The sequence below is a fragment of the Rattus rattus genome, chromosome 15, assembly GCF_011064425.1.
Source record: "Rattus rattus isolate New Zealand chromosome 15, Rrattus_CSIRO_v1, whole genome shotgun sequence".
In the NCBI taxonomy this organism is placed as follows: domain Eukaryota; kingdom Metazoa; phylum Chordata; class Mammalia; order Rodentia; family Muridae; genus Rattus; species Rattus rattus.
This window is the reverse complement of record NC_046168.1, coordinates 40,173,105-40,200,112: the sequence shown is the minus strand read 5'-3', so window position 1 is coordinate 40,200,112 and position 27,008 is coordinate 40,173,105. Positions and strand designations below refer to the sequence as shown.

The window sequence follows — 27,008 nt, the reverse complement described above, 5'->3', positions numbered from 1 at the left end:
AATACAAAAATTCAATAAAACATCTTTGAAAAGATTAACAAATCTTAACAAAAAGATGACAAGTGAGAAATAACAGCAGACATTTAGAAAGTTCAGGGAGGAGGTGGAGTAAGAGGTAGCTCAGGGCATGCTAGAAGGGAGCTGGAGCACAGGGTGCGAGTTGGTGAAGCCACAGAGCTGCCGCCTCCTCCAAGCCTTCAGTGCGGGCCAGGGGCTCGCCACAATGGGTCCGGGCCTGCCACCGCGTCAGGCCCTGCGGGCAGTGCCAGGCAGCCAGGGGGAGGGCAAGTAAGTGAGCGCGGGCTGGGGATGAGAGGGCTGCAAGCAGGCGCTGCTGCACATATGGCCTGAGGGGAAGCCGCTGGCTCGCTCCTCCACCCCTCGGTCGGATCATGGAGGGCACCAGGTCTGCACTGAAGGCCAAAGCCAGTAAAAAGGAGCTCCAATCAGGATGGGGTCGATGAACATCAAGAAGCAATTGAACATATTGATGAAGTACAAAATGAAATAGACAGACTTAATGAACAAGCCAGTGAGGAAATTTTGAAAGTAGAACAAAAATATAACAAACTCCGCCAACCATTTTTTCAGAAGAGGTCAGAATTGATAGCCAAAATCCCAGATTTTAGGGTAACAACATTTGTCAACCATCCACAAGTGTCTGTACTGCTTGAGGAGGAAGTCGAGGAAGCCCTGCTTTATTTGACTAGAGTTGAAGTGACAGAATTTGAAGACATTAAATCAGGTTACAGAGTAGATTTTTATTTTGATGAAAATCCTTACTTTGAAAATAAAGTTCTCTCCAAAGAATTTCATCTGAATGAGAACGATGACCTGTCTTCAAAGTTCACCGAAATCAAATGGAAATCTGGAAAGGAGTTGACAAAACGCTCAAGTCAAACACAGAATAAGGCCAGCAGGAAGAGGCAGCATGAAGAGTCAGAGAGCTCTTTACCTGGTTTACTGACCACTCTGACGCAGGTGCTGACAAGTTAGGAGAGGTCATCAAAGATGGTATTTGGCCAAATCCCTTGCAGTACTATTTGGTCCCCGATATGGATGATGAAGAAGGGGAGGCAGAGGATGATGATGATGATGAAGAGGAAGAAGGGTTGGAAAATACTGATGAAGAAGGAGACGAGGATGAAGGTGAAGAAGATGACGATGAGGATGAAGGGGAGGAGGGAGAGGATGAAGGTGAGGATGACTAGCACAGAAGACCGATGGATCCAACCTTCTTTTTCATTTGCTTTTTATTTTTTAAATAAAAAATAAATGCAGTCCCTGGAAGCAAGTTGCAGTCCTTTCCTCCCTGTCCCTCTGTGCTCAGTCACCCTGTTTTTGAAGTCTCAACATCATGGCTCTCAACTAATTTGGGGGAAAATATCTTGAGCAAAATACAACAGGAAAAGAATCTTCACTTTTCTGTTCTAAATTCATTTTTATCCTTGTCTCAAACTGTGGATTCAACACCACGTGCTCTGTGGGAAGAAAGAAAAGCCCCTGAGTTCCCTTGGCTCTGCTGGAGGCTGGAGGGTGCTAGGCCCCTGTGTAGTAGTGCATAGAGTTCTAACTTTTTCTTTTCTCTGTATATTGGGCTCAGAGATTACACTGTGTCTCTGTGTGAATACAGACAGCATTTACCAACATGTATCTGTCTACTTTCTCTTGTTTAATTAAAAGGAAAAAAAAAGAAAAAGGGGGGGTTATAGACCGTGAGCAAGGGTGGGATTGAGGTGTGGGGGGGTAGGTGCACATCTAACAACATGGCTTCTCCTTTGTCATGTTTCATTGTGACATTTAACAGACATCCTTGCAGTTTAAGGTGATACTTAAAACTCTCTCCTGATGAAGACTTGAGCCCTGCCACTCTATGGGAGAATCAGCAGAATCTGTGGGGTTTTATTTGGAGTTGGCATTCTCTGTTGTAACTTTTATCTTTAATTTTTTTTCTTTTTCTCTTTTTTGGTTTTCATTGGAAGGAAAAAGATGCTAGTTTTAAATGTTGCGGTGTACAAGTTGCTTTGTTACAATAAAATCAATGTTACACAAAGGACCTGATGCTTTTCTGTCAGAACAGATGCTCCACAGACCTTCCAAGTTTGACCTGCATAATGACACCATGTCAAACTTTGTCTCCCTAACTTTGTATTTTTTGATACGCACTTTGCAGGATAACCTCAGGGCTGTGTCGACTAAGTTAGAGGGATTTGAATCATGTCTTAACGTCTCTGTAACTGAGTGGGCACAGCTTGCTGTGGACTTGTACCCTTGATTTTTATCTCACATTTGGCTTTTTTTTTTTTTTTAGGTCTTTAGTTACCTGGATCTCATGGCAGCACCTGCCTCCACTGTCACTGACCTTAATGCCATCTACAGCTTAATGAAAGGACAGCTGCTGGTGTGTCTTCACTGGCAGTGCGAACTGACCGAGAAGGTGGGCTGTCAGGGTGAGCAGTCGGTGAGGTGGGCTGTCACGGGTATGTAACAGAAGCTCTCAGATGTGACTCTGACCTGGGTGGACGAAGAGCTGTCTGCCCAGCGCCATTGTGTGGAGAACAGTGTTCAGGAAGGGACCTGATGCATAAGCTTTTCAATGCTGTAAAATAGAGCTAAAATGAGATGCCACATTTTCAGAGATGATTCATGGACAGCCTGGTCAAATTCAAAGCTTTCTGATGTATAAAACTTTATAAATGTAACTACTCCATCAATAGGCAAAGTGTAACCAAAAATCTGTCTAGATGGATAGTGTATAATTTCTGCACAGGACTCTGTTTAATAAATACATCACTGTATATGTCAGGAATCTGGCTCCAATAAAGGGACATAAAGATTAAAAAAAAAAAAGAAAGAAAGTTCAGGGAATCATAAGGATGTACATTAAAAATCCATGGTCCATTAAACTGGAAAATTAAAAAGAAATTAATAAATTTCTAGGTATTCATGGCTGGCCAGAGTTAATTCAAGTGAAGTAAATAATTTAAATAGACCCATAATATCCAATGAGATAGAGACAGTAATTAAAAATATGTTAATAAAACATCCAGGGGCAGATAGATTATGCACAAAATTCTACTAGACCTTCAAAGATTTAACACCAATACTCCTCAAGCTATTCTACAAAATAAAAAAAAAATGAAAGAACAGATCTGATTTTTCTTTTTTACAAAGCTTAGTATAACCCTGATACCAAATCAAAGATTCAGCCAAAAAGAAAATAATATGCTGTCTTCATTAGTCCTATTGCTATAATAAAAAATATCATGGCCAAGGTAACTTGGGAAGGAAAGAGTTTACTTATTAGGCTTCCACTTCCACATCATGTGGAAGGAAATCAGGATAGGGGCTCAGCTAAGACCTGGAGGCAGGAGCTGATGGAAAGGCCGTGAAGGAGTGCTGCTGCTGGCTTTTTCCTCATGGCTTGCTCAGCCTGCCTTCATATAGAACCCAGGACCACCAGCCCAGGGATGGCCACCCACAGAGGGGTCAGCCTTCCTCATTAATCATTAATTAAAAACATGGCTTACAGGCTTACCTATAACCTGATCTGCTGGAGGCATTTCTTTCTCTTCTTTTCTTTCCCCTTTTATTAAACATAGATTTTTTTCTCATACAACATACTCTGAATAAAGTTCCTCCTCCCTCTACTCCTCCAGATTTCTCCCCACTGCCTTTCCCATCTGGATCCACTCTCTTTCTGTCTCTCATTAGAACAGAACAGACTTCTAAGACATAACAACCAAAGAGAACAAAATAATATATATTAAGATAAAACAAAGCCCACCATATCAAAGTTGAACAAACCAAGGCAACAGAAAAATAAAAGAACCCCAAGAGAAGACACAAGATTCAGAGACTCACTCATTCACATATTGGGACTCCGATAAAAGTTCTAAAACTGAGAGCTATATTTGTAGAGAACCTCGTGCAGACCCAGGTAGATTCTATATTGGTAGTTCAGTTTCTGTGAGTTCATAGGTTCCCTCTGTAACTTTAACTTTTTTTCAAATCCTATTTTTCATAATGGTTCTTAAACACTTTAACCTCCCTTGTAGCCCACCACCCACCAAAGGTAGTGGAAAAGAAAGGATACCCAGAAAGTGGACCTGTTTACAAATGGTTCTTTGGAGCAAGTCCCATCTGTGTTGTCTGGAAATCGGCAGTTCAGTTCACAGCTTATCAGTGGTAGTTCCATTCACTGAAAAACTTCATGGGTACATCAGCAGTCCAGTTCAGTAGAGTCAGGATAGTAAATATGAGGCAGAGGTGGCATTACCTAGCAGAGCCAGCCAGGCCTCAACCTTGGCTCCAGTCAGCGGGAGGGACCAGAGCCAACAGGAATGCTAGGAGAAGTTTTTGGCTGTGCCTCTCTCAGCAAAGCAAGATCAGCAAAGACACAAGGCCCACAAGCATTACACAGTTAGCTCTAGAAGTACGCCAAGCTCAGCCTCCATCACTGTCTGCTGATTCCTTTTCATACACACTCCAAACATCACGTGTCCTCCATGGGTCTTGCCCCAGCTTGTGTCTTGCCTTGGAGTATGTGCCTATCTCAGCTGACATTACTTTGCTGATCAGCCCAAATCCTTGGAAGCATCAAGAAGCTGCAGCACACCACCAGAAGTTTTTTGGTGCGTTTCTCTCTATGGAATCCTGACAAATGGAGCCCAACTATGACATGTAAAGAAGACCGATACATGTCTGTTGTTAGTAAAAATTCCTTCATCATGTGTCTTTCATGTGTTTGTTTCACTTTATGTCTGGTTCAGGACATTTTCTTTCACAAGTTTGCCCCAGCAAAACACCATCCAACAAAACTGACTCTCCCAAGAACCCTTAAGTTTCTGCTTTATTTTTCCTCTAAGACGACTTTAGCTTGTGTCAAATTGACATAAACTATCTAGATAATCCAATATATATAATGATCACGGATGCAAAAATTATTAATAAAGTACTACCACACTGAGTTCAAGCAAGTTGACTTCACCACAGACTTGTAGAGATAGTTTAGCATACATGACCATCTCATTGGATCTAGAAAAGGGTTTTGACAACTCTAGTAGCATTCCATGATAAAAGGGCCTGGAGACAAAAGGGATCACAGGGGCCATATTTCAGTATGGTATAGACGATATACAGCAAGCTTCAATATCAGCTTCTTGTAAAATGGAGAAAAGTCAAAGCATTTAAACTAAAACCAGTAATAAGACAAGGATGTCCACCCTATTCTTGTTCAATATAGTGTTTGAAGTCTTACCTAGAGCCGTAAGACAACTAAAGAAGATAAAAGGGATGCAAACAGGAGAGGAATGAGTCAAACTATCATTATTTGCTGATGAGATGATTCTAGACATAAAAGACCATGGAGACTCCACCAAAAATCCTATACAGTGATTCAAAATTAAGACACACACACACACACACACACACACACACACACACACACACACACAATTCAGTAGCTTTCCAATGACAAACATACTGAGAAAGAAATGGAACAACCAATCCAATTCACCCTAGTGTCAAAATACAAATCTTGAAATACATCAAACCAACCAGGTAAAATACTTGTATAATGAAAAATTTAAGACACTTAAAAAAGAAATTAAAGAAGATACAAGAAGATGGAAAGACATCTCATTCTCATGGAGACATCTCATTCACATATTACTATTGTGAAGATGGATATCTTAAGAGAAATTTACAGATTCAGTGTAATCTCCGTCAAATTTCTAAAACAATTTTCAGAGAAACTAAAAACAACTTTAAGTTTTATGAGGAAACACCACAAAAACTAGGATAGCTAAAACAATTGTGAACAATTAAAAAAACAAAACATAAAAACCTGACTGAGGAAGGACTATCCCAGATTTCAAGCACTGCTACAGAGCTATCATAATAAAACAGCATGGCACTGGCATAAAAACAGACGCACTGGGAAATGAAAATAATTGGGGACACCCATATAAGCCCATACTTCTGTGGCCACCTGCTGTGTTTCAAAGAGACCAACAATACAGATGGGGGAAAGACATCATCTTCGACCAATTATGTTAATCAGACTGGATAGCTGCATGTAGAAGAATAAAACTAAATGCTTTTCTCTTACCCTGGGCAAAACCTAATTCCAAATGGATGAGGGACCTCAACATAAACCCAGACACCCGGGTTCTGATAGGCTTGAACTCTCTGGCACAGGAAAGGACTTTCTGAACAGGATCTCTGCAGGGCAGGTTTAAGACCGACAATTAATAAATGAGACCGCATGAAACTAAAATACCTGTGTACAGCAAAGGACACTGTCCTTTGAGTGAAGAGACAGCAACAGACTGGGGAAAAAATCTTTGCCAGCTATCTGAGGGTCAATATCTACAATGTATAAAGGACAAGCAAAAGGACATCAAGAAAACAACCTAAATTAAAACGGGGCATAACTCCACTGTGTTCATAGCAGCCATATTTATAATAGCCAGAAGCTGGAAAGAACCCAGATGCCCTTCAATAGAGGAATGGATACAGAAAATGTGGTACATCTACACAATGGAATATTACTCAGCTATCAAAAACAATGACTTTATGAAATTCGTAGGCAAATGGATGAAACTGGAAAATATCATCCTGAGTGAGGTAACCCAGTCACAAAAGAACGCACATGATAGGCACTCACTGATAAGTGAATATTAGCTCAAAAGCTTGGAATATTTAAGAAAAAAATCCACAGCTCACATGAAGCCCTAGAAGACCAAAATGTGGATGCTTCATTCTTTTTTAGAAGAGAGAACAAAACACTCATGGGAGGAAATACAGGGACAAAGAGTGGAGCAGAGACTGAGGGAAAGGCCATCCAGAGACTGCCCCTCCTGGGGATCCATCCCATATTTAGCCACCAAACCCAGTCACTATTGCTGAAGCCAAGAAGTGCTTGCTGACAGGAGCCTGGTATGGATGTTTCCTGAGAGGCTCTACCAGGGCCTTACTGATACAGATGAGGATGGTTGCAGCTAACCATTGGACTGAACAAGGGGACCCCAATGGAGGAGTTAGAGAAAAGATGGAAGGGCTGAAGGGGTTTGCAACACCATAGGAAGAACAACAATGCCAACCAACCAAATCCCACCAGAGCTCCCAGGGACTAAACCAGCAACCAATGAGTACACATGGAAGGACACATGACTCCAGCCACATATGTGGCAGAGGATGGCATTGTCCAGCATCCATGGGAGGAAAAGTCCTTGGTCCTGTGAAGGCTCATTTCCCCAATGTAGGGGATACCAGGGTGTTGAGGTTGGAGTGAGTGGGTGGGAATGGGAGCATCCTCATACAAGCAGGAGGAAGGGTGGGGGTAAGGGAGAGGGAGGAAAGGGATAACATTTGAAAGGTAAATACATAAAATATCCAAGAAAAATTTAAAAAAAGAAAAAAAGAAAAAAAGAGGCATGAAATTTGAGTCCCCAAAAGATGAAATACAAATGGTTGAAAAACATTTAAAAAATGTTTTAAAAGTTTCTTCTAGTCTTTTATTCCAATATATTTCTTTGAAAGAAGTCATTATTTTTTCTTAGCATTTCAAATGTTATATTCCGAAGCCCTAGATATGGGTACCCACAGACATTCACTGAAGTAAACCGTGTGAGTCTAATGTAAAGTGAAGCCAATGTGTCCGTATACCCTTCGGCCTTAGTAACTTATAGTTTACTAAATTTACAGTACTTTTGTGGTAAAGTGAGAATTTTAATCATTGCTAGGTGAACAATTCAGTACCACATTAAATACATCCATGATGCTGTGTGTCACTAAAATCTGTACCTAAAACCTTTCGTCATCTCCAACAAAACTTCTGTATTTGTTAAACAACAGAGTTCTCTTCCACTCCTTCAGGTTCCTGGTGATTTCTGTTCCACTCTTTGCCTGAATGAGAATGCCTTTTCAGATTTATGCCATTAGAATAGTATTCTGTGCCTGGCCTTTTTTACATCTGACTGTTTTATTGTTGTATACAGAACAGACCCTTTTCTTTTACCCTCTCCCACCTCTCCCAGTGTTGCTTAACTCCTTCTTTCTTTTTGACTCCTCATGCTTAGTCAGGATCACTTGCATGAGCATGGTTGGGAGTTTTGTAAGAGCATGTTCAATTTGCCAGTGACTACACCACTGAAGAAAGATGACTCCTCCTTCCTCAGTAGCCATTAACTGTCCATAGCTCCACAGAGATGTGTGGGGCCTCATGAGTGGTTTCTTGGGAGGTTCTGTACAGGTAACCACAGCTACTCTGAGGAAGGGCAATGACTGCACCATGTGCAAAAGATAGCATTTACAGTGCTCTTTCAAATCCCGAGGCTCTCGTATTCTTCCTGTCTCTCCCTCTTCTGCAATACTGTCTGAGCTGTGTGTGTGTGTGCCGGGGGGGGGGGGGGGCAGGCAGATAGAGGGGGAGAGGAGGGAGAAATCTTCTTTGGGACTGAGAATTCTTCAACAGTCATTGCAATAAGTTTGACCAGTTATGTGTCTCATGACTATATTAATCACTGCCCACTCACTGCACAAAGAATTCTCTTTGACTAAGATTGAGAGCAGCATTAACCTATGGGGAACATAAATATTTAGAATATACTTTGACATACCCATTTAGCAAACAACAGTAGAAAATTCTTCCCTAGGACTTATGAACTCCCCACCCAGGGACTTTGGACTAGGTTTACAGTCCTGTGGAGTAAGTCTCAAACCCAACCACAGAGCAGTTGCTTTACTCACCTAAGTCAGGCCACTATTGTACAGTGGGAGCATCTTACCTGGTAGGTCTGTATTATAGCATGCAGGGTCCACCACTGCGACGTAATACCATGGATGACTTTTCTCTCCAAGTGGCTTGCATGGTGCCTTCAGGCTCTGTGAGAGATACCTTAATCCCAGCTTGATTTCTCTATGTCCTGTAATGTGTATGGTGTTTTCAGCAACATAATCTTACCATTTAGTTCTGACAGGCAACCTAGTGCCATGGTAACAGCATATATTTTGGGGATGGGGGGCCCTCTGGAACCAACCATTCATAAGGAGGAGTCACAGCTTCTTATTTCAAAATATCTTCAATAAAATCTTTAAGGGACTCTCAGACTTCCCCCTGAAACTTCACAAGCCAGGCAGGCCTCTGTCATCTGCACTGCCCTCAGAATTAACTTTCCAAGTTTCTACAATCCTTACCCAGTCATGGCCAGGTCTGTCATAGTAATACTCAACACACCTGGCACCAGTATCTGTCTTAGGGTTTCTAATGCTCTGATAAACACCATGAAAAAAGAAACGTAGGCTTACTCTACCTTATAACCTTCAGTTCACTATCCATTCCTGAGGGAAATGAGGAACTCCAGCAGGCACATGGAGACGGGAGCTGATGCAGAGGCCATGGAGGAGTGCTGCTTACTGGATTGCTCCTCATGGTTTGCTCAGCCTGCCTTCTTACAGTGCTCAGGGTCAGCTGCCTAAGGGTGATATCATCTGTGGTGAGCTGGACTCTCTTGCATCTGTTATCAATCAAGAAAGGATGCACGGGCTGGTCTGGTGGGGGAACTTTTCTCAATTGAGGTTCCTTTCCCCCAGATGACTCTAGCTCGCGTCAACTGACAAACACTAACCAACACACATGAATAGCGAGCACATTTTCTCTCCCATAGGTTGTTTCTTTACTCACCAGCATTTACTGCTGCAAAAAAATTATAATTACCTGAAGTCTCATTTGTTGATTTGTTGATGGTTGATTTGTTGCTAAACAATCAGAGTCCTGTCAGAAAGTCCTTACTTAGCTAGTGTGCTGAAATGTACTATCTCTACTTTTACCTAAAATGGATGGAAACTTTCAGATTCTGTACTGAGATTCTTAATCTGTTTTTTTGAGTTTATTTCTGTGTGGTGTAGATATCCAGTTTTCCCAAAACCATGTGTTGCTGTGGCTATGCAGTGCCCACTTCCATCTTTGTTAGGGTCTTACTGATGTGAAGAGACACCATGACCAAGGCAAATCTTATAGAGGACATTTAACTGGGGCTGGCTTACAGGTTCAGAGTCCATTATCATTAAGGTGGGAACATGGCAGCATCCAGGCTGGCATGGTGCAGGAGTAGCTGAGAGTTCTACATCTTCATCTGAAGGAAGCCAGGGACAGATTGTCTTCCATGTGGCTAGGAGTAGGATCTCAAAGCCCAACTCCCAGAGGGACACACTTTCTCCAACAAGGCATCTATATTAATAGTGCCACTCCCTGAGTCAAGCATATTTAAACCACCACCTTTCCCAGTGTGTATTTTTGGCATCTGCAAAACTATCAGATGGCTTTAGGTGCATGGTCCCATGTCTGGGTCCTCTCTTCAAAGCCATTGATCTATGTGTCTATTTTTGTTCCACTACAATGCTGTTTCTATTGCTATGCTGAGTAGTAAAACTTGAAATCAGGTAGGGTGACATCTCCACCAGTATTCTCTTTGCTCAAGATTGCCTTATCGATCCAGATTATTTTAATTTCTGTATTAATTTCATTTTTTCTATTTCTTTGAATAATTTTGTTTGTAATCACATTGAATCTGTATCTTTAGCCCACTTACATGATTTGTAACCTTTTCTGATTTATACCTGTTGACTCTTCCCTGAACCTATGGAGTAGAGTGAACTTGATCATGGTGAATGGACTTTTGGCTGTGTACTGGAGTTCAGGCTGTGGGAATTCATGAGAATTGTTGCATCAATGTTGATCTGGGATCAGGCTGAAGTTTTGTTCTCTTCTGCTGTTGGGCTTTCATCTGGTTTTGGTATTGGGGTAATATTGACTTCATAAAAATATTTCAGAAATGTTCTTCCCATTCTTAATTTATGAATATTTTGAGGTACTCTACTGTTAGTCCTTTGAGATTCTGGTCAAATCCTCCATTGAATCCATATGGACTAGAACTTTTTTAGTTGGGAGATTTTAAACTGTTGCTTTCAATTCCACTGCTTTTTATGAAGTTTTATTATTTTGCACAGGTAAAGATATAATCTATGAAATTACCAAAAGAGATGGGTAGCTCTAAATAGGACCAGAATCTTTATATTCTCTGAATTAAGTTGGTATAAATTGAAACCATTAATATCACTTAGAAACATCAAATATAATGTCCATGATAATGTGCACATACAAATTAGAGGGAGCTGGCTATTGTGTCTATGCCTGTAATCCTAGGATTCTCTCTCTCTCTTTTTAATCTCCCTGTCTCTCTCTTCTCTAGGTGTGTCTCTGTCTTTTTGTCTCTCTGTCTCTGCCTCTTTGCCTGTTTGTCTGTATGTCTGCATCTGTCTTTCTGTTTCTATCTCTATATATCTGTCTCTAATTCTCTCTGTGTCTCTCTCTATTTCTCTGTCTCTCATTCTCTTCATCTGTCTGTCCCTGTCTCTATGTGTCTGTCTGTCTGTCTGTTAGGCTTTCTATTTCTCCATTTCTGTTTCTCTCTCTGTCTGCCTCCCTGTGTGTATGTCTCTATCTCCCTCCCCCCCGTGTGTGTGTGTGTGTGTGTGTGTGTGTGTGTGTGTGTGTGTGTGTAAAGCATCCTCTTTAACTGTACCCAGGCATTTGGCAGTTATGCCTTAGCAATCACGTTAAACTGCAGAAGTGCCTCAAGATTAGAGCTTATCTAGCCTGGGGAGTGAGGGTGAGAGAGAGAATTGGGGAGGGTAAACCAATGTAGTTAATTATTAGTTGATCAATTAACTAGCTCAGTCACAATTTCTGCCTGATGACTTAAGCCATGCGACCTTAGATGGAAATACCAGCAGTGTGACTGTGAAGGTAGAGAGGGAGCTTCTTCTCATCTTCACCCAGGATCTTCTGAGAATCAGGCACATGGTCACGATTACTTTTTAAACACGATTTTCTCTTTTCTGAAGAAACAAAGTCAACCAAGGAGCTGGAGACTGGCCCACAGATGACAGGACATCTTTATGAGTTTACTGTCAAATTGACTTCCACCTCCGCGTTTTAGTGGTGTTGATTTGATTGGTTTCAGTTGGAGGAAGGAGGAAACACATTTCCCGCAAGCTTCAGTGCCATCCACTCTCAGTTGAAAGGATTTCATCACTGGGAGAATTAAAGGCAAAACAAGACCGCTAATCCTCAGTTACAGCTGCCAGGCAGAAGCTCTCCCCAGCTCCCCACCCCCAACAACTCTGGCGGGAAAAAGAAGTTGCTTAAAGACTGGATACTTTGAAATGTATCTTCAGCATGAACAGATCTTAATCATGGCATTCCTCGTTTGCCCAGCAGCTTGCACTCCTGTGCCTGCAGAGCCAAGACAAGATTCCGTGCACAGGCAGAGAACCCGCCCAGGCACACAGGCTAAATAGCAAACAGATGCCTGGCGTGCCAAGGGACTCTTTAGTTAGCGCACCACCAGAAAACAATTCAGCCCCTGGAGAGATAGCTTTATCTTCTTCGCTTGAGATGATCGGATCTTAGAAGCCGGGAGTTCCTTTTGCCTCGTGTGAAAGCAGAGACCCAAATCGTGCTCCTGGCACAGTCTCAGACCTAAAAGTCAGTCCACTCGCTTCCCGCCTTTCCACTGGCTAGATGCCGCACCCTGCTCCCAGCTTTTGTTTGTTTGTTTGACTTGATTTTAGTCCCCCAGATCCAGCAAAACCCCTAAACTCACGCTAGCTGTCTGAGCAGCGTGCGTACCCAGTTTAATCTGAACGCGACTTGGGGGAACACCAACTTTGGTTCAGACGTTTGTTACAGCGTCTTGGACGCTCCTTGCAGACTCAGTTTAGAGAGCATCTTCAAAATCGCACCCCTCCCCCCAGGAACCTGACCCATTTTTACTCAGCCACTAATCCAAAACAACAACAAATAAACAAACAAATAAAAAACCGTCGATGACGTTCAGATGGGAGCTTGGTTTGACGGTGCCTCCCCGCAAGGACCAAAGGGGAGTGCTCCCTGGTGAGGGGTCCGCCCTTCCTCCCAGTCTCTGGTGGTAGGTAGGCAGGGATCTGGATCTGGTTAGGGGAGGGGAAAACCATGGTCCCAGGCGCTTTCTTCAGTTCTAGTCTTCTCAAACTCCTAGAGGAGGAGGGACAGAACAAGGGAGGAGGGACTGGGAAGGGGTCCCATCGTTGCACATCCAGTCCTGGGTTTAATCCGCTGTCTCTGTCTCTAGTCTCCGATCTCTCCTACCCCAATCTCCGACCATGAGCCCCCCTTTCAGCTCCGGCATATATGTGAGCCGCGGGGTGGCCCTGCTGCTGGCCGGGCTGACAGCGGTGCTCCTGCTGGCGCTTGTGGTTCTGGCTGCCTTGTATGGCAGCTGCGCGCACGTCCAGTCTTCGGAGCTGGATAGCCACCGGGTGAAGGACACATCATTGTCGCCTCCCGGCGGCCAGGAGTGGACACAGCCAACCCGGGCACATGAGTCCACGGTGGGGACCTCCCAGGACTGGAGACCTCCGTCGGGGCCCTGGGATCATCTGCGCCTTCCTCCCTGGCTTGTCCCACTTCACTATGATCTAGAGCTGTGGCCCCGGCTGCAGCCTGATAACCTGTCCACACCGAGTTTGACCTTCACGGGTCGCGTGAACATCACTGTTCGCTGCACAGTGGCCACCTCGAGATTGTTGCTGCACAGCTTCTTTCTGAATTACAAGCAAGTGGAAGTGTGGGGTCCGCTGGCTCCGGACACTAGGAACGCCACTGTAGGCCGTGTGCCCTTGGAGAATGTGTGGTTTGCGCTGGACATGCAATATGTGGTGCTGGATCTGGGCCAATCCTTGGATCCAGGTAGCAGTTATGAGCTGAATTTCGACTTCTCTGGCCAGGTGCTTCAGGAAGGCTCAGAGGGGCTCTTTCTGAACCTCTACACTGACGAGGACGAGCTCAGGTAAGGGCTTATGGCTCAGTTCTGCATGCATCCCTGCCCACACTGTTCATCCATGTGATGCATCTTCTCAGAAATACATTTTCTCCTCTCCTAGAGGTGAAGGCTTCCTTCTTTCCCCTCCTCTGAAACTCTGCTAGGAATGAAGACATTGAGACCCAGGTCTCTCCTCTGCTTACTTTTCAACTCTGCTTCTTACCATGCAATTAGCCCACGTGGAAGTTGTTTTCACCTCAAAGTTTTTCCGTTTTGTTGTTGTTTTAAGAGAAAGCCTTTCTCTATCCCGGAACATTTTAGCCCTCTAAACAAATGATTGATTCCCTTCTTAAAGATTGGTACTTGGATCAATAACTTCTAATGACCAAGAGATCCCAGAAACACACCTGTTTGAATCTACTCCCCACCAAAGGGATCAGAACCATCCAGTGCTTCTAGCCTTAAAGTAAGGAAGCTCGAAGTATCTTTCCTTGCTCTAAGTTCTCTGCTAGGAACTCTGAGCTCTCAGCTTTGCTCTGCCTAGCTCCAACCAACCCAGAGAGCTGTGGCTCTGCAACACACCCACAGTGGGGTTGCCTGTTCCCGTATCCTTTTCTGTGTGTTTAGTTTTACTAAACTTCAGAATAGCAATTCAATTATCTGTCCCACCACCATCAGGACTCACATCTCCTTTTGCTGACAATCTGTGACATATGATGCCTTCTACCAAGCTTCTGAGTCACACCCTTCTGGGATTCCTCTGCTGGGATTCGATCCCACATAACTGTACATATGTTCTTCTTATACTCACTTTCGGTAATTTCTCTGACAGGGGGTGTTTCCAGCCACTGCTCAAGAATCTTCTCTTGCAGTGTTCTGAGGTCACACTACTGAAAACCTGCCAATATTGTGAAAACTGGATAATAACTTCCTTCATTCACTCATTTGTAGTTTGCACAACTTCGTGTATATTGCCCTGAATTAGAGGAAATGTTTTTGGATGCTGGGGGTGCAGGGGCAGGAACCACATTGGTAAACCACCTCTAACAAGATTTTTTTTTAGAAGTTTCAAAGGTCTTAAACAAGTTTAGTAAGCCCCTTTAGCAGTTATGTCATCTTAACTTTTAAAGAGCGATGTGTTCACTTTTCCTCCTGTGTCAGTGCATTAATTCTTGAAAAACAACTTGAAGTTTTCTCTTAAGAATTATGTAAGAACCAAGTATACTACACCGAGAACAGTTTGGCATAACAGAACCTGTCTTACAGTCTTACAGGGCACGCTGGCCAGAGGTTTCACTGTCCACACACCTTGGCTTGTTTGCTGGACCCTTCCTTTCTCCTCTCTGTTCTGGTAGGGACTAACCTGTCCTGTCTCTCTGTTCTGTCTAGGTAAGCTGATATGGGAGAGGAGAGAGCCAGTCCATTTTCCTATTGTACAACAGGAAACAGAGAGGGATCTAGAATTGGAGTTTTTTTTAAGAACAAGTTGTTCTGCCTCCGTTTCTAGACCCAAAACAAAAAATATGCTTGAAGCTGGGGTCATAATGGTGGCTGGTGGTCCAGTAATCTGTGGGAACAGACCAGGCCCTGGGCTTGTCTGCTGAGCCTGTCTGAGGCTGTTCTTCTATCCCTGGAATCAGTTAGCTTTAGAACACTGTGCTAATGTGATGAGACAGGAGAAGCTTATTAAAGAACAGTGGTGCTGACTAGAGGTAGGTCAGCTTAACCTAGGCTCCTTGTTTTCCAGACACGGAAGTTGCCAAGTTCTGATATATAGGAGTCTAAGAAGGTTGTCAGGTAGGAAAATGCAAGGGCCTGGGAAGTGGAAGGGGGGGGGTTCAAATAATAGGTACAAAGTTTTAGTTTTATATGATGGTGTAGATGTTTATGTAAGTTGCCAAGTTGAGGACATTCTGTTCTTTCTATGCTTCTCTTTCTTATTTAGTCTTCTCTCATAAGTTACATCTCGACCACAGTTTCTCCTCCCTCCTCTCCATCCAGTCCCCTTCCCTACCTCCCATTGGCCCCAGATCCACTTCCCTCCAAGGAACAGCTATCTCAGGAATACCAACCAAACAGGGGATATCATATTGCAATAAGACTAGGTACAACCCCTCATATTAAAACTTGGCAAGGCATCCTAGTAGGAGGAAAGGGTCCCAAACCCAAAAGCAGGCAACTCCCACAGGAACACCAAGTTAAACAGCCGTAACGTACGCAGAGGACCTAGGTCAGACCCCTTCGTACTCCATGACTTCTGGTTCAGTCTCTGTGAGCTCCTCTCGCCCCAGGTTAGTTGATTCTGTAGGGTATGCTCTTGTGGGGTCCTCAACCACACTGGTTCCTACAACCCTTCCTCTCTATCTTACTGAGGATTCCCCAAGTTCCACCTAATGCTTGACTGTGTGTCTCCACAACTGCTCCCATCAGTTGCTGGATCAAGCCTCTCTGATGATTATGTTAGGCTCCCGTCCCACTAGCACAGGGTCATTAGGCATCATTTTGTTGATTTTTTAACCAGTCATGTTTGGTTCTATCCGAAGTCTTTGGGCATCCAGGCTCTAGTTCCTGGCTCCCAAGGCAGTGTCAGGCAAGAGCTCACTCTCATGGAATGAGTCTCAAGTTGCACAAGTTATTGGTTAGCCATACCCACAAATTCTATGTCACCTTTACCCCAGCACATCTTGCAGGACAGACAGATAGTAGGTTGAAGGTTTTGTGGTGCCATGGAAGCCTTGCCTGGTTATAGGAGATGGAGGGTTCAGGCTCCATATCCCCCATTATTGGGAGTCTTTGCTAGAATCACCCTCATAGATTCCATGGAGTTCTCATTACACTAGGTTTTTATTTCACCCCCAAAATGACCTCTAGGTCCACTTGTTTCCCCTCTATGTTCTTCCTCCATTCCTCCTATCCCACACCTGTCCCCACACCCACCTGCCTCCAGTTCCCCTGGAAAATCTATTCTATTTCTGCTTCCCAGGGAGATATGTGTGTCATCCCTAAAGCCCTCCTGGTTATTTAGCCTCTCTGAGTGTGTGGATTGTAGCATGACTAGCCCTTACCATGACTAGCTAACATCCACTTATCAGTGAGTATGTATGATGTTTGTCTTTCTGGTTCTGGGTTACCTCACTCAGGATAATCCTTTCTAGTTCCATCCATTTGCCTGCAAGTTTCATGATGTCATTGTTTATAACTGCTGGGTATCCGTTGTGTAAATGTACCACATTTTCTGTATCCACTCTTCTGTCGAGGGACATCTGGGTTGTTTCCAGTTTCTGACTATTTTCAAAAAAGCTGCTGAGAACATAGTTGAGCCAGTGTCCTTGTGTTGGATGGAGTGTCCTTTGGTTACATGCCCAGGAGTGGCATAGCTGTGTCTTGAGGTAGATCAAGCCCTAATTTTCTGAAAAGTCATATTTATTTCCATAGTAGCTATACACATTTGAGCTCTCACCAGCAATGGAAGAGTGTTCCCCTTGCTCCACATCCTCACTCGCAAAACTTGTCCTTTTGGTCTTAGCCATTCTGACATATAAAATGGACTCTCAGAGTCATTTTGATTTGCATTTCCCTGATGCCTAAGGATGTTGAACATTAATTTTCTTTTCCAATGTATTTATTTATGTTTTTATTTACTCACTATCAAATACCTATCTCAGTCCCCCCCGCCCCTGCAACACACACACAGCCCCTCCACCTACCCTCTTCTTTTTCTCTGAGAACTGGGAGGCTGCCCAGAGCATCACTCCACCAGGCACATCAAGTCACACAAGACGAGGCATATCCTCCCCCACTGAGGTCAGGCAAAGCAGTCCAGTTACGGGAACAGGATCTGGAGGCAGACAACAGATTCAGGGACAGCCTCCACTCCAGTTGTTGGAGACCCACATGAAGACTGAACGCCACATCTGCCACACATGTGAGGGGTAGGTCCAGCCTATGAATGCGAGTTAGTGGATGGTCCTGCCTCTGGGAGCCCCCAAGGGTCCAGGCCAGTTGACTCTTGGTCTTCCTGTGGAGTTCCTATCCCCTCTGTGTCCCTCAATCATGTTGAATATTTCATTGTTTTTTTGGCCAGTTGAGGTTCCTCTGCTGAGAATTCTCTCTTTAGATCTGCACCCCATTTTTGATTGGATTATTTGGTTGGTTGATGCCTACTTTCTTGAGTTCTTTACATATTTCATGTGATAATTTTTATGAACAGTTGTTAGATTTTATGAAATATTTTTTCACATATCTTTTGTGATATACTTTTTCTTCTTTAGCATCTTAACATAGTGAATTATATTGAATGATTTTGAGTATATTTATGCAGCCTTGGATTTCTGTTCTTTGAGTTAAAAGGTTACTGAATGATGAGGTTGTCGAGCCTCTTTACTGTAGAGAGGAAGGCATGGAGGAGAGAGAGAGTGAAAATGGAGAGAGCAAGTATGTTTGTCAAGGGCATGAACTCACACAAATTTTCATGGGAAACTCATTTCTTTTTAAAATTATTTTTAATGTGTAAGCATGCTTTGCCTGCACATATGTCTGCGGCCATAAGCTTGCCTGGTGCCTACAGAAGCCATGGAGTACATCTGATCTCCTAGGTTAGAGACAGCTAACTGTCTTAGTGCTGGGAATCAAACCCAGGTCCTCTGGAAAGGTAGCCTGTGAGCCATCTCTCTTGTGCCCTAAAAGCAATTTCTTGGAAAGTATTCCCAGGAATAGAAGAGATGTAGACTGGGAAGAAAGTCAACATAGGATGTGAGATCAGATGAAGCCCTAGCAAACAATAGTTCCCACAGCTCAGAACTGTTCCTACCATAAGCAAGGGAGGAGTCTTTGTATTCTCCATATTGCCGGTAGATTGACCCTGAGGCCAGATTAATCCAGGAACCATGTAGGAGTACAGGCAAAGCAATTCTGTGGGAGCCTTGTCAGCCTGACACTAGAAAGAGTGTGGTTTCTAATTCACAGAATACAAGTGTCTTAGGTCATGGACCCTAAACACTGCGTTGTAGGTCTAAGGAGTCTAAAGGGTGGAGGGTATTGGCTGGATAGCTACACCATGTCAAGAATAAAAGTAAATATTGCGGTGGATACTATAGATGTGACCGTCCACAATGGCTTTAAAGGGAGTTTAGCCAGACTCTGGCAAGGGACTGAACACATAGGAGTACAGAAGAGGGTCTTAGCATCATTGAAAACTACTGAGCCTTGGTTACTGTGAGGCAGCAATTCATGTCACACCCATCCAGAAAACACAGTCACATGAATCTGGCCAGGAGGCAAACTCTTCTCTTTTTGAGAATTCTCCTTTTTCTTTTTCACCATGACATTTTGGAGTAGAAAGATGCATCTTGGATTTTTGTATCCTGAAGAACTAGTAAGTCTTGAAGAGAAGTTTGGGTTTTGAACTGACTTACAAGATTGATTTACACAGTAACAGTGAAGAGTCTCTAATTGATGAGCTTGCTTTTTTTCTGTGTCATGAGTGTAAATCTCAGAGTGTGAAGAAATTGGTCTAAGACAGTTTGTTTTACACTTCTGAATTCTGGAGGTAAAGTTTGGTGATAGCCTACCAGTAGTAGTTCATCACACACACCTGAGTTATAGCATTGTTTAATCGTGGCTTTTAAGCAATTGTTGAAAACTCCATAAGACATTGTGCTACCAACTCCACTTTGCACAAGGGTTTCTGACCTTTGGAATCTGTTGTGGAAGATGAAAATTATGTTCCTATAGGGAACCCACTTGTTCAGTCTGTGATGATGGCTGCTTCATTATTAAAACCTGTGGGGTTTTGTTTTTGTTTCTGGGTTTTGTTTTGGTTTTTTTGTGGTATTTACTATTACATGAGTCAACCAAACATTCTAAAATCCAGAATAGCTAAAACTTGACTCTGGCCATTTTTAAAGGACTAAAGAAACCCTTTATGAAATACCATCCTGAGGGTAAAGTTAGTCCCACCAGTTCAAGAGTACTGGGCATCATGTTCTGTTTCTGTTCCTTGTAGATGAGTATATGAATGTGGGGTGACGACGAATGCTAGAAAGGCAGTGTCTAACTTTGTGGGAAATTTTTTTAATTTGCCTTTTGAAGCAGGTTCTTGCTTTTCAGTTTAAACTTGCCCCAAGTCACTGTCCTCCTGCCTCATCTTTCCAGGCGCTGGAATTGCAGGCATGTGCTGAGGAAAACAATTCCAGCTGCTATGGTGACTTACTTCTGTTATAGCATAAGTAGGCTTTTGGGGAGAGATTTTTTTTTTTTAAAGACATTTATTTTCATTGTATGTTCAAATGCGTTGCACTGTGCACCATGAGTGTGTGATACCCATGGAGGCCAGAAGAGGGCGCCAGATGCCCTGGAACTGGAGTTACTGGTGCCTGTGGACCACTGTATGGATGTTAAGGATCGAACACAGTAACAAGTGCTCTTTAACCACTGGGCCATTCCCCTAGGCCCCAGAGAGGGGTGGGGGTAGGGAGGGAGGGAGGGAGATCTTAAATTTTAACTCTCAGAAAATGAACAAAAGTAAAGTACAAACGTTCATTAGAAATTCCAGATCCCAGGCTCCTGTCTACAATCATAGCAGAGTATGATTAATAGTCTCATGGTTGGTTCTCTCCCATGAGATGGGTCTCAAATTGGGGCAGTCATTGGTTGGTCATTCCCTCAGTCTCTGCTCCATCTTTATCCCTGCCCATCTAGCAGGCAGGACAACAGAATCAACTAGCTTGGGTCCATGGGGGCTCACAGAGACTGAACCACCAACCAAAGAGCATTTAGGGGCTGAGCCTAGGCCCCCTGCACATTTGTAGCAGATGTATAGCTTGGTCTTCATGTGGGTTCCCTAACTTTTGGAGCGAGAGGTTCTCTGACTCTGTTGCCTGCCATTGGATCCCATCCCCCTAAGTAGACTTGACCTCTGTGAGAGGATGCTCTTAGCTCTGCTGTGACTGGATGTTCCAGGGCAGGTGTTACCCACAGGGGACTTCCCCTTCTCTGAGTAGAGGCTGTGTTAATGAGGGGTGAGATTTGTAAGGATGGGATTAGGAGGAGAGGAAGAAGGGGGACTATGATCAGATGTGAAGTGAATAAAAAAATTAATTAATGGAAATAAAAAGAAGTTCTAGATTCTTCTTGAACTGCCCACAGCAGTTTTTGAAAGACTGTTCAGGGCAGGGTCCACTCTACACCAGCCTTTTCCAGTCTTCCTACTCCAGCTTTCTAAAGCCTGATGTTTCCACAATGCATCTTTTACTACCCATTTGTTGTTAACCTACATGTCATAATATTAAAAATAAGTTTCCATTTGTTCTCAAACACATTTATAAGATATTTAGATTATTTCCAGTATTACAAAGAAATCTACTACAAAAAATTCTATTACAAAGAAATCTTCCAGAAATATCCAAACACCAATCTTATGTAAACTTACTTCTTTCTATACTGTATCAAAGGTAGACCCGCTGTATAACATAGTAGATAGATGTTTGAAAAATGCAAAAATTTATTTTCCAAGGCATTTGACCACTTGCAATTTTCATCAATAGTACCAGAGAATCCTGGTTGCTCTGTTTTTTTTGCCAACATTTGGCATTGTCAGGTCTTTCTCTTTTAGCCTTTAAATGGGTTTTTAGCCATTAAATAGTGGTTTTTTTGTTTTTGTTTTTGTTTGTTTGTTTTTTGCTGCAATTATTGGTTAGATAGACACTGGAAGTACTTGATGATCCCTTGCAACTTCTTGTTTGCAAACAGAGAGCAGCTCTACAACTGTGCTTCACTCTTTAGTTCACTCAGACATTATCTTCCAACTGCTCCGTTATGTAAGTCTTCCTTAATTAGCTTTCAGAGCTAGGTGTGGTGATACATGCTATTAATCCCGGCACTCAGGAAACAGAAGTGGGCAGACCTCTGTGGGTTCAAGGCCAGCCAGGGCTGTGTAGCAAGACCCTGTCTCAAAAACATTAATTACCTTTAGACAGGTTTTATTCATAAGTATGCTTCACTATTTTCATCCTGATTATTTCATACCTTTAGAATATGGAAGTGGAAGCATTGATTCTGGCATCGCTCTTCTAAGTTCCTAGGGAATGAGAGTTCACATCTGTAAGTTAAGATGGCAAGCTTTTACAAGTTCCTTTTACTTTTAAGTTACTTGAAGTTGCTTCTTCTAAAAGTTACATTTATTCACTCTGTGCGTGTGTTTGTGTCTATGAAGCTCAGGAGACAACTTTTGAGAGTTTTGTTTCCCCTTCTACCTCTGGGTCCTGGGGATCAAACTAAAGTCAGCTGTCTTGGCCACTAGCATCTTAACCTACTGATCCACCTGGCTGGCCCCCACTCCTTAACTTGATGAGAACAAATATATAACCATGCTCTTGAATTCTTGGGAATATTCTTGCATTTTGGTCATGGTATTCACCAGATAAAAGATGAGAGGTAGCTGACAGGAACTTAGAGAAAGGCAATGAGGAGGCTCCAGGGAAGGAATTTACAGAAGAGTTGTAGAAAATCCACACCTTTATTGCTGTCAGAGAAAGGAGACAGTAACATGATCAAAATTAGGCAGAGTGAACTTGGGATGTTAAAAGACTTCCTTGAAGTCTTGCCTCTTACACTAAGAAAGCTGACACAATGCCTAGAGTCTGACACACTTTCAAAACAGAAAATTGAGCAATACTGGGAAGGAATGTGCATGTCTCAAGACAAGGTCAGTGAGCTGTAGTACCAGGCACACGACGACGTTGATGGAGAGGGAGGAAGGAAACGATGTTATTGCTGGGGTAGGTGTTGAACTTGCACTTTGTGTGACCAATGGTTTTTCTGGGAGGTGATTTTGCTATCATGCCATACCTTTAGGAAATCAAATGTGATTAGCATATCCCAAATGCATGATGTAGTAAAAACAGCTTTGATTTTCCCACTGTCATGGTTTAGTGGGTGGAATTACCTTTCTAACTTTTTCTCCTATGAAGCTGATATAGTTCCATGTTTAGTTTTTTCCATTCTTATTGGATTTATTTACATTCAAATGTTATCCCCCTTCCTGGTTTCCCCTCCAGAAACTCCCTATCCCATCTCCCTGCCCCCTGCCTCCATGAGGGTACTACCCCACCCACCCACTCCCTCCTGCCTCCCTGCCCTGGAATTCCCCTACACTGGGGCCTTCACAGAATCAGGGGCCTCCCTTCCCATTGACACCCAACAAGGCCATCCTCTGCTGGTGCCATTGGTCCATCCATCCCTATGTACTCTTGGGTGGTGGTTTAGTCCCTGGGAGCTCTTGGGGGTGTCTGTTTGGTTGATATTGTTGTTCTTCTTATGGGTTTGCAAATCCCCTCAGCTATCTCAGTCCTTTCTCTACCTCCCCCACTGAGGACCCCATTCTCAGTCCAATGGTTGGCTGTGAGTATCTGCCTCTGTTTTTGTCAGGAAACAGCTGTATCAGGTTCCTGCAGCATGTACCTCTTGGCATCCCCAATAGTGACTGGGTTTGGTGACTGCATGTGGGATGGATCCCCATGTGTGGCAGTCTCTGGATGACCTTTTCTTCAGTCTGTGTACCATATTTTGTCTCCATATTTCCTCCTGTGAGTATTTTGTTCCCCTTCTAAGAAGTACTAAAGCATCCATACTTTGGTTCTTCTTCTTGAGCTTCATGTGGTCTGTGAATTGTATCTTGGGTAATTCGAGCTTTTGAGCTAATATCCACTTATCAGTGAGTGCATATAATGTATGTTTTTTTGTGATTGTGTTATCTCATTCAGGATATTTTCTAGTCCCATCCATTTGTCTAAAACTTTCAAGAAGTCATTGTTTTTAATAACTGAGTAGTACTCCATTGTGTAAATGTACCACATTTTCTATATCCATTCCTTTATTGAAGGACATCTGGGTTCCACTCCTTGTCCATGTAAATAGGTGCTGGTCAGACATCACAGGTGTCTGGTAAGACAGGCACCAGAAGAAGAGTCCACAGTAGGTGCTTTTTACTCGAACTCATCTTCTTGCCACTTGCTCACTGCCTAGTTGATGCCTCATTTTCCTGACACATGCATCTCTTTTGACACTTCCTAGCTTTCTATGTCATTTGTCCTGTTCCCACACATCCCTTGACTTAGCTGGAGATTATCTTATTGCTCTGCTGAGGTGGTTACTTACTTCACTGCTTCCTCATTCCAGCCATCATCTAATGCGTTCTTAAGCTGCTTTATCCCCTTCTAGGTGGCTCTACTGGATAAGACCCAAAAAAGTGCCCGTTATGGTTCACAGTGTCCCAGTTCTGCTTCGGCGTAGTCATCCTTCCTTGCCTAGGATCACCATGCTTCTGGAGGCAGCAGCCCACTTCTGGCTCTGCTTCCAAAGCAGCCAGCTCTTCAGTTACCTCTTAGGTCCTCAGTGGGTAGGAGCAGAGTCCTGACTCTGGGTTAGTTTCAGTTACTTTCAGGGTGAATGAACACCAGCTTTAATTCTGTCAGCTTTAAGAAATATTCATGCTGTTTTTGAGAATCTCCTCTCCACTAGCTCAAGGTTAGAGCTGGGTGCCTCCTTCCAACTCCCTGACAGCATTCGAGGCTTGGCAAACACCACCTACTGCTTGCTAAAAGTTCTGTTCTTGGGCTCATGATCTCTCCCTGGATCTCCTATGTCCTCCTATACTTGAGCTGCTCAAAGAGAGACCTCCTAATCTCAAGGCATTTACTTTGAAGAACTTCATAACCTAATTTGGCATCATTTTTCTGCAGGGTGGATTTTTGAAGCTATTATATTTTGTTGCCTGGTGAAAACTATAGTTTTCAGATTCTCTTACACGAGCAATAAACAAACATAATTCATGGGACACAGTCCAGTGGTTGAACATGTATGTGGCTCTACTAAACATTTTGATTTCTGGGTGTATGCTGTAAAACTATTTAAGGATTGGGTCATTATCACTCTTGAAGAATTTTACTTAATCTCTGACCAGCTCTGCTATTTATTACTTGTTAAGGGAGATGTAGCCATATGGAGTTCATAAAATAATTTGGAATAAAATGTTTTACTGAGTACACACAGTCGATATCTTTCCTATGGAAATAGGCTTACTACCAAGTGCGCAGATCTTGGCTACAAATCTCTCTTCCAGTCCCAGAGCGTGATGAAGCCATGATTCTAGAGCAAGATGGGGGAAGATCCCTAGGCTGAGCCACTAGGAGGCAAATTCCCCTTCTGTAATTCCTGCACCAGTTGACCACACTAAACACAGACTTAAAGGACACCATTATTGAATGTTTCCATAAGACTCGAAGGGAAGAGTGGTGGACCCTCTTGTGCTCTGAAGGCTGGACCACTTCTCTCTCCGTGGGCAGAGGGAAAAGGAAGGCAAAGGCACTCAGTGTGTGACTCTCAGATGTGGTATAGCAGGATTATGTTGCTGTTGCCTGCCTCTGGCCTTTGCAGTTAAGATTGAGAGCCAAATGGTTCTGACTTTGTAGGGAATTTTCTCGAACTGTTTGTGTAAAATCAGGCAGGTAAATAGATGCTGAAAACTCCTGAGGATTTCGTTCCTTTCTCTAGAGACTTAAGTCATGGACGTGGAAGCATCTGCTGTGGCTTGGCTTGTTACAGTTTCAGCCCTCTAAGTTGCTATTCCCCACTCATAACCAAACTCATCTTGCTTCCGCTAAGAGTCTAATGGTCTTCCTATTGCCTGTCTTGCAACCTCCTTAAGATTCATAAACTTTGTGTGGGGCAGAGGAGCTGCTGTCCAACATCTCTTTCTTTGGTTCATGCTCAGGATTCGGCTCTCCGGGTACCCAAATATGTACTCCATAGTGAGCTGTGCCTTTTCCCTTCATAGTATTCTCTTTGTACTAATATGTTGCCATCAGTCCAAAGCATTCTAGTTTCAAGGGATCGACTTCCCAGGAGGCATTGATGAACCCTTGAGAGGATCCCTCCTACCAGCTCCTGGTGGCTTAATCAGGGCCACCCCAAAGGCTTTATCCTCATCTTGTTAGATGTGTTTAGTCCTCCTTTTCACCATCATCCCCCAGACTCATGGTTTTAGAGACCCAACTGGTCATTAAGATCAAATAACTCCAATCACACATTCTATTCCCATAGGTGTCTAGAGGCTTTAAACACTTTTCTTTAAGTTTTTTAAGGCTTTGAAAAGTATAGTTTGTTCTGCTCATCTCAGTAGAGAACTCAGGTGACTGAGTTCTCTGTTCAACATTGTGTCTCCTCTCAAACACGGCAACCCAAATAATAGAACAGGCATTTTTGCTTGTCTATGCAGCACTGTAACACTATTTAAAGGCCTTTTGTATATATTAATAAAGATTCCTATATTTTATAGCAATCCCAAAGCTGTGCAGTCGGTCTTCTGTTGTAAATGACACAAGTTTAAAAAACAAAACAAAACAAAACAGAACTCCCGGTAGTTTCTAATTAGAGATCGAACAATGACTTGTATTCAGTTTGTAATCAGGTATAATTCTGGACTTTTTGGAATTGAGTTTGTTACTAATGATGATAAACCTGCCTGTAACTTATAAATGGCATCAATGTTGAATAAGACTTTCCAGGGAGCACTGGAGGTTTGTTGTCAAGTTGCTCACTGATAAGACATGACATCATGTGTGAGCTCAAGTAGCAACGTAGAGTGCCACATTCTCCACACAGAGAACTAAGTGCCATTATGTGACTTGCCCAGAACTCTTCAGTTGGTGGCGGAATGACCAGGCTACTGTGAAACCACAAGCTTCCTTTAGCCTGCACAAGCAAGGCTATAATAAAATGAGGGAAATACTCAGGACAAACAGACTAGCTGCTAATTATAGCTTTGTCAGTAAAGTTTGGACATCCTCAATGGACCTCTGTGAGATGGTTCACTTATTTGTGTTTGTGTGTGTGTGTGTGTGTGTGTGTGTGTGTGTGTGTGTGTGTGTGTGTGTGTGTGAGAGAGAGAGAGAGAGAGAGAGAGAGAGAGAGAGAGAGAGAGAGGTTTCTGAATGTCTCAACTACTTGTGTGTCCCTCCTAGAGCTGTGTAAAAATTTACAGGTAAGCAAAGAGGCTCTTTTGCTGTGGAGGAGAGATCTGTGTGAGATGAGGAATGGGTGGCACTCTTGGGATGGTTGTGCTGGTTTACCTTTATTTATCTA

General features: G+C 43.1%; 1 protein-coding gene and 1 pseudogene across 1 annotated transcript in view; both read left to right on the top strand.

Moving 5' to 3' along the window:
• Positions 1–223: 223 nt before the first annotated feature.
• LOC116884860 lies at positions 224–7,176 on the top strand (annotated as a pseudogene).
• Positions 7,177–13,209: 6,033 nt separating this feature from the next.
• Positions 13,210–27,008, top strand: part of Lvrn (laeverin) — a 67,898-nt gene continuing 54,099 nt past the window's right edge. Inside the window, exon 1 of the mRNA XM_032885696.1 lies at positions 13,210–13,895. Coding sequence (XP_032741587.1) covers positions 13,210–13,895 — 686 coding nt within the window. The remainder of the gene's footprint in view (positions 13,896–27,008) is intronic.